At 33.2% G+C, this 7442-nt stretch overlaps 1 protein-coding gene across 2 annotated transcripts; it reads left to right on the forward strand.

Annotated features, from left to right (window-relative positions):
- The first annotated feature begins 3867 nt into the window (after positions 1-3867).
- LOC130623755 (uncharacterized) lies at positions 3868-6532 on the forward strand. Of its 2 annotated transcripts, none has more exons than XM_057439272.1 (6): positions 3868-3928; positions 4264-4374; positions 4688-4774; positions 4865-4969; positions 5228-5350; positions 6098-6532. In XM_057439272.1, exons 2-6 carry the CDS (start codon positions 4284-4286, stop codon positions 6262-6264), a joined length of 573 nt encoding a protein of 190 aa, XP_057295255.1. In that variant the 5' UTR covers positions 3868-3928; positions 4264-4283; the 3' UTR covers positions 6265-6532. The 2 variants fall into 2 exon arrangements, with proteins under 2 accessions (XP_057295255.1, XP_057295256.1); XM_057439273.1 differs by lacking the exon at positions 3868-3928 and adding an exon at positions 3935-4064.
- The last annotated feature ends 910 nt before the right edge of the window (positions 6533-7442 follow it).

Here is a 7442-nt window from a genome sequence, read left to right on the forward strand (position 1 = left end):
AGAAAAATACTTCTTTCATTTTCCCAAAAAATCTGGATAAACAACGAAAATGTATGATAGGTAGACCAATGCAGTATTTTTTATAAAAATTAAAAAAATTTGCGCCTCATAATTTTGAATAGTCAGGTCCATTTTCTTGCAATGAAGAGTTCCAATGCACATATATAGCCGTTATATTACTACTGCATTTATTTATGCATTTAAACTTTTGCTATAAAAAATGATCTGGACTAATAACACGGATTCAACGTTTTTCTTTGGATCGAAATTTTTACGCGTTTCATGTTTTAATAAAAAATTGAATGTTGCACAAGAACCTTTAGTGAAAATGCCCAAAAGTGCTTCTTTATATTACTGTAGAAATACGACTTAAAACGAATAAATTTGGACATTTCGGTGCATATAACCCTGTGTAACTCCTGGCAACAAAGAAGGAGTGAGAAAAAGGATTAGCAATGAACGGCCTGACATTTGCGAGGCTAGCTATGTAAAATATGCACATCTATCTATCTAAACTGCATAACCTCACTTTCATAAAACAAGCAAAATGGACTCGCATATCCATGGTAACAACCAATAGAATGCCGTTGTTTACCAAACAACATAGATGACGTCAAGTATTTGTGACGTTTTATATGTTCTCAAGTGAAGGCAACAAAAGAAATGACAGAGTTCAGGAAAAAAGGTTAATGGCATATCTGTCAGTCTTCGTTAAACGCTGTTGAACAGGAGGTGAAAGTTTGAAAGGGGAGAATAAGAAAGACAATATCAAGATCATGATAAAAATGAGTTTGACTCACCAAGAAATGATAAGAAGGATTAAATCATTGAACTACAATTATATCGACTTACAAAACTTAATGTGTAAGAATCAGCGAAGAAAGTTTATCATTACAAGGTAGAAGTGACGTGGGAAAGTAAACAACTTCTAAAAGTTTGATTAAAAAAGTATCAGTTCTCACTTTTTTTTACTACTAATGACAGATGTTCGAATAAAAACTTCAATCATATTCATATATGATTTGAAGTTTCTAGTACTTTAGTTTTTCTCTCTATTTTATCCACATCCAATTTTCAGACTGGACATATTTTCAAGTTCATTTTTATTGATATTAATTGGATAAAACTCATAGTATTCTTTAATGTGACCTTTAAGTCCTGAAATGTTGAAAAAGTACACAAAAAAATAATTTAGAAGTTGTATGCTCACGCAAAGCTTTTAGATGTTGTTCACTCTCTTCGTGTACTTCTGCCTTGTAGTAATAAACTTTCTTGTGCTGCTTCTTGCACATCAAGTTGTGTAAGACGATATAGTTGTGGTACATAACCTTTCTTATCATTTCTGGTTCTGTCTACTTATCTACATCATTAACTTGATATCCTCCTCTCTTGTTCTTTACTTTCAATCCTTCCACTTTCTGTTCAAGGGCGTTCAATGATTCAACACCAAAATGACTTTTGCACGTCAGAATCGCTACGAGCCTCCACCAGAGTTTCCTATGGCTTCGCCCTATTCAAGCATAGTTCACCATCTTTCGGGTCCCAACAGATGCGCTCTTACTCAAACCTTTCTAGAAGAAGAATAGATCGGTCAATGATGCGCTCCTTGTCGAAACGAAGAGATTTCACCTCAGTTGCAAGCAGCCTTTACTTTCATTTTGCCCGCGGGTTTCAATCACCCAAACACTCGCACACATGTTGGTCCTTGTCAAAAAATTTGCGACATTTTCTGATGAAAACTTTTGCGAATTGTTGGACGAATTTTTCGTAAAATACTTTCGCGTCTTGAAAAATATCCATGACCTTAGCGTTTTGCTGATTTACAATTTTCAAAGGCATAAACTGTCGAAAAAAATGACGAAAAAACGCGAAATTCGCGAAAGATTAAACCCGTGAAAGTGTCTACCTTTAAAGTAATCAACTTGAGTTAATAATGTTACTAACACCGACACATCTACTATCGGTTGGTTGTTGTGCGGAATTGCAATGCTTTGCTTCACTAAGACAAGCCTATCCCTTTCTTAGCTACAATAAAAGCCTTCGCCGCGTCTTTATTTTCGATCTGCATCGTATGCTTCTCTCGAATCATTTAACCCATTGAATATTTACGGAAATAATCCGAACTTTTTTCCTCCATTTAATTAACCAAATAGCAGTCTTGAATATATAAATATATAAACCAATCAAAAAGCATAGCCTTTTCCGCGGCTTTATACGTGTTCTACTAAGCATAAATAGCTAGCTTTAGATTTAGCTAAGTCTCCCCAGTTTAAGTATATCTAACTGAGTGTCTTAGCTACTGTTAGTTAGCTAATGTTAGCCTCTGGCCTGCTTCCCACCCCAGGTACTAAACTTATGAGTTATGTTGTTATTCCTTGTTTTTAGTTATCTATAGCTAGCTATCTTAGTTACCCAAACTTCTCTTCTTTTTTGAGCACGAATTATTATTTACAAGCTAGCTACCTACAAAATCTTACAAAGACTTGAACTTTTACAGGAACTGTGACGTATTTTTATGCCCATATAGCCAAGCTAGCTAGAGTATATATTTTTTACATTTCCTGTAAACTTTACTGCTCTACCCGGATTATGAACGCTGCCAGAATTATGTACGGCAGCTTGCCCCGTTTATTAAATAGTACAGAAAATACACAATTGGGCAACATAATCAGGACAGGCCGGCTTATGTACGACAGTTAAAAATATTATTTGGCACTTATAGAACGAACATAATCGGAACTGACAGGCTTTTATATCATTCGTGACAAGTAAATAGCCCTGGTGGCAAAGTTGTAGTTGTGCTCAAATGAAACGAAATTTCGTGAAAATTAAATTTTGGGATTCGCGATTTACGTCCAGACTTAATTTTCGCTATACTTAGTTTTCAATGGTGTTTTATCTTCCAGAGAAATCCATCATCCTGTGACAATAATTCATCAATGTTTCATTCACAAAAGTTCAAAGAAAATGTCAATAACAGCCTGCCTGGCCAGCCATTATATTAGCGTTCATAATCCGGTCACCACGACATAATCAGGGCAAAAAAACATAATCAGGACATGCGTACATAATCCGGCCGTTCTGTTTATAAACAGGCCGTTTTCGCAATCTGGGTAGAACAAGGTCACATGTAAAATGAAGAATGAAATAATTTTTTTCAAAATTTAAATCGTGTGTGCTGAGTCATTTTTAATTGTTTTGTTTCTGACATCCTGTTAAAGTTTTGTTAGCCTACATGTTAATACTGACGATGGACTGCAAGTATGTTATTCCTATGGTTGGTTCTTCTGTAAGTCGATCTCTTGCGTGAACAAACAATTTTGTCCGAAATACAGTTTTTTGTTGAATTGTAGCTGTTGAAGATCCATGAATTTCAACATCACCTGGTCGATAAGATTACAAGTAAAAAAGTTGCCGAAATAGTAACTTTTTAATTTTACTTCTAATATTTTTTGCATTATTGTTCTTGTTGTCATTTTGTCGTCATTGCTGCTGTTGCTGTTGTTTTTGTTGTGCCATTATTGTCTTTGCCGTCGTCGTTGTTGTCTTTGTTTTTGTATTGGTTATGAGTACGCATCCTATCCTACACAGGGAACCCTAGGCTACCATTTTACATTCTGTTAAAGTATTACTTTTTAATTTGTGTTATAAATGACATCACACAGTTTATTTATTCATTTGCTATATAGTTACAATTATATATGTTAATGTTCTGTAACATTTTTATTTGCTTTAGGGATCTATTCTTAGTTAATTTGTTTCTGTATCTTAAGTGTTCCATTCCATTATATGTATTGATAGTATTCCCTTAGGTGTTATATGTATTATGTATTGTGAAGTCCTATTATGTAGTTTTTTATGTTACATTTTGTGGGTCTTGCTGTGTTAGTTTTTCTATGCTGTTTAGTTCGTCTATGTCCTTGGTGAAGTAAGTTGCATTTGTGGATTTTTTTTTGGACAGTGTTTTAGCAAGATTTTATTGATTGTATGTTTTGTGTTCTCACTGTACTTTCAACATTTATTATGACATTATTGTTTCTGGCACTTTGATCTCTCCTGCTTAGGTTAGTTTACTGTTCTGTTGCTAGATTTAATATTTTAGTTATAGTTGTCTTTGTATCTTGTTTTTTAGCGTGTTGGGTTCTTGTATGATTTTCTTGTGTATGGACAATACAAATCTTTGTCATTAAAACTCTAACTGTAGTTTTGTTTGTTCCGCTGTTATAGTCATTTGTTCGTTGTTATCATTATTATTATTTTTAGATAAATACTTATTTAACAAGATGAAGACATTGTTAATGTTGTTTGCGCTATTTTCCATCGTGAAGGGTTGGACCACTTTCCATAAAAATCTCAACTTTTACAAGCAGCCTGGTAATATATTTACAAACACGCTTTATTTTTCTTTGTGTAACCCTTTTAAAAAAATCTTTCCATTTGTCTGGTCTGATAACCAGACCTTTTTACTCCAGTATCAATTAAAGCTATCTTGGCAGGATGTTTTGTCCGCCTCTTTTTCTTAAAATCTCCTAAAAATTTTCATTCATCAGTATTCACGATTAATTTTCAAATAGTTTATGACAAAAATACGTAAACTTACATTAGTTGAGCTATTAAAAGTCTTAGGTAGCAAATATGTTTTCAAATGATAGGTGTTTTATATACACTTCTTATAATATACTTACAGCGGCTCCTATGCCATGCGAAGCAACTGAGTTTGGATGCTGTTGGGATAAAATCAGCTTTTCAGGACCATCTGGCAAAGGGTGCCCAGGTAAAAGATTTTATTAGGACTAAATTCTAGTTTAATTAAACTTTCAATGTGCTGGAGTTTTTTTTACCTAATTTGTTTCTGTATATTTAGAATGCAAGGACATGGATCGATGCCCAAAGGATAAAAAATATTGCGATTTGATTGAAATACGTGGATCTTGTCCAGTTACATGTCAAGTGAGAGGTTGTCTCAAAGGTATGTGCTCTGTATTTTATTTCTTGATAACACAATATTCAGGATATAGAAGAAGTTTACCTCTACAAGAATTTTTTTCGCACATTTTGCGTTTTTGCTTTTGACAATGGTTTCATCCGCGAAGAATCCAAACTAAATTTCATCCTCAAATAATCTTAAATTGACACTACACCTCCAGGGACACTAATTTTTCAAAATTCCATATGTAATGCATGTACAAAAGTGAAGATTTTGACCAAACTAAAATTTCTATCATAGGTAATTGTTACGATGATCCAAGCCAATCAGGTTCCTGTTATTTTTACAAAAAAGGAGGCTTCTGTGTGACAAAAAAGCCTTTGATGAAGCAGATTTGTAGAAAGACATGCAATTTATGCAAACGTAGGTCGTCTTATATCACATTTCTGTACTCTCTTTTTTTAAAAAGCAACATATATTTTTTATTTAAACTTATTAATATGAAATAATATAAATATTAACTTTTAATGAACAAGCGAGTTCCTTAAGGCAACGTTATGGCAACTATGGCTTATTGTTCTTTATTTTTCCACAAACTTAGACTTTTTAATTGGTAAAAAACAACTTAAGGGGCGAAAAAAAGCTGAAAGAAAACATTGGGAATATAGAGTGAAACCGAACAGTACAAATTTAAGTATTTATTTTCCTCCAAGTTTGCTACTAATTGTCTATCCACAACGAATTTCCATTTTTCCAAAAATTTAGCAAATCTTTTTCAAATTTCAGACACACTAAAAAAGGGACTACATTACATATAACCGTTCTCCTGTCATAAAGATCCGAACTCTCTTACCTAATCTTTGAAACCTAGCTTTGACGACATAATAAACTCAAAAAGTCGAGATTTTTGATCAGATTGGAAGTGTACAGCATTTATTGTTAGATATTTTTGCGAATTGCACCATTAGCGAGAATTTTTTTTTTTTTGCGAACAGTTCGAAGTTAGGTATTTTTTCGGGAAAATTTTCTTGCGAATGCTCTTTTTCCGTAATTGAAAGGCGGTTGAAATTTTCAAATTTTGACAATCTAGATGAATTCACATAAGCTGTGGGCAAAACATGCTTAATTGATTGGAATTTAATTGACATGGAACTTAATTGATTACCATAGAATCTCCGTCAGCCTTTTCAAAAGTTATCCAGGCGAAAAAAAATGATGATGACGATTTGATGTCCATACTTAAGAAAGAAGTCAATGATGACAGCAAACAAAAGAAAAAAGAAACAGCAGATCAAGATTTGTTGGATATATTGCTCAAAGAACACAAGAAAGCGTAGCAGCAAAAAAATTGAACTTGAAAAGAGAGATTTAAAGTGAAAAAATCTGTAAGAAAGAATTGTAAATAACATTTTTATAAGTAGAATGTCGCAGTCGACTGTGCCTGTGCAATATCAATATCCTCCTGAATTTTTAAAATGAACTTTGAAGTTTCTGTTGTTGTTTCATATTGACGCAGATCAAACGGCATAAGCAGTAGAACTAATTTTAACTAACAATCTGATGTAAGTTTTTTAAATATTGTTATTAAAGTTATCTGTAACACTATATTGTTTTAAATTTAATTTTATGTAGCTTTTGTCTTTAGTTGAACAATGTAGGAACAAACTCAAAGAAGAGTCTCCCTTTTGAATAAAGTTGTACGCAGTTGGACACCTCCGAATTGAAAGAAGACAATTTTTTCAATTTATTTTTTAAGAGAGGGGACTACTCTAGAGATGGTGCTTAATCGAGTACTTGTGGCAATCCTAAATTGCTAAAAATTTAAATTTTAGACGGTACTAAAACATCGTTTTTCATTCCGCGATGTTTAAGCAAACTCCATTTTATCTATCTTATTATCGGTATTAATCGTCATATTATCGGTAGGCGTGTTTCATTCCCATCTTGACACAGACTGCTATGAAGGTGTAGTTTTTTGAGGAAGTAATTTGCGCTATATATTTTTTTATTTTACGAGAGGAAATTTTCGCGAATAGGGTGTGTTCCAAATATTCGTGGTGACGAATTAACATTTAATTTCACATGTAATTTCCCCAATGGTGTCTTGCCGTCCATCAATATACTTTAGCAGATTGCTGATGTAGTATTTGCGAAATTTTAAACAAACCAAATAAAGATTTTGGTTTAAACATAGATTGTGATAGGCCAGAACATAGTCAGCTAGATAGCCATCTGTATTCTGTCAAGATTTGTATTCTGTTTGGTGCTCTTTATTCTAGCCGACATTATTTTTTCTTTTTTGTTATTATCGCCAATATGATTTACAGCCTATGCTGTAGCTAGTTAAGCCATGATACCTCTATGATTTTGTGGAAACTGGTGATAATTTTTGAACTCTCTGCAGACCTCATTTCGCAAATTACACTTGTTATGTGCTTGTTTTAACTGAATGGGTAGTAACAAAATAAATTTCCCCCAAAATATATTTCTGTGTCGATACTTTGGACAAACGGGG

This window comes from Hydractinia symbiolongicarpus, chromosome 13 (genome assembly GCF_029227915.1).
Source record: "Hydractinia symbiolongicarpus strain clone_291-10 chromosome 13, HSymV2.1, whole genome shotgun sequence".
Lineage (NCBI taxonomy): Eukaryota > Metazoa > Cnidaria > Hydrozoa > Anthoathecata > Hydractiniidae > Hydractinia > Hydractinia symbiolongicarpus.

Excerpts from the sequence above, each read along its gene's own strand:
- LOC130623755 (XM_057439272.1), top strand. The coding sequence starts at position 4,284 with ATGAAGACATTGTTAATGTTGTTTGCGCTATTTTCCATCGTGAAGGGT. Across the intron at positions 4,375-4,687 it reads CAACTTTTACAAGCAGCCTG|CGGCTCCTATGCCATGCGAA; the intron begins GTAATATATTTA and ends ATATACTTACAG. Across the intron at positions 4,775-4,864 it reads ATCTGGCAAAGGGTGCCCAG|AATGCAAGGACATGGATCGA; the intron begins GTAAAAGATTTT and ends CTGTATATTTAG.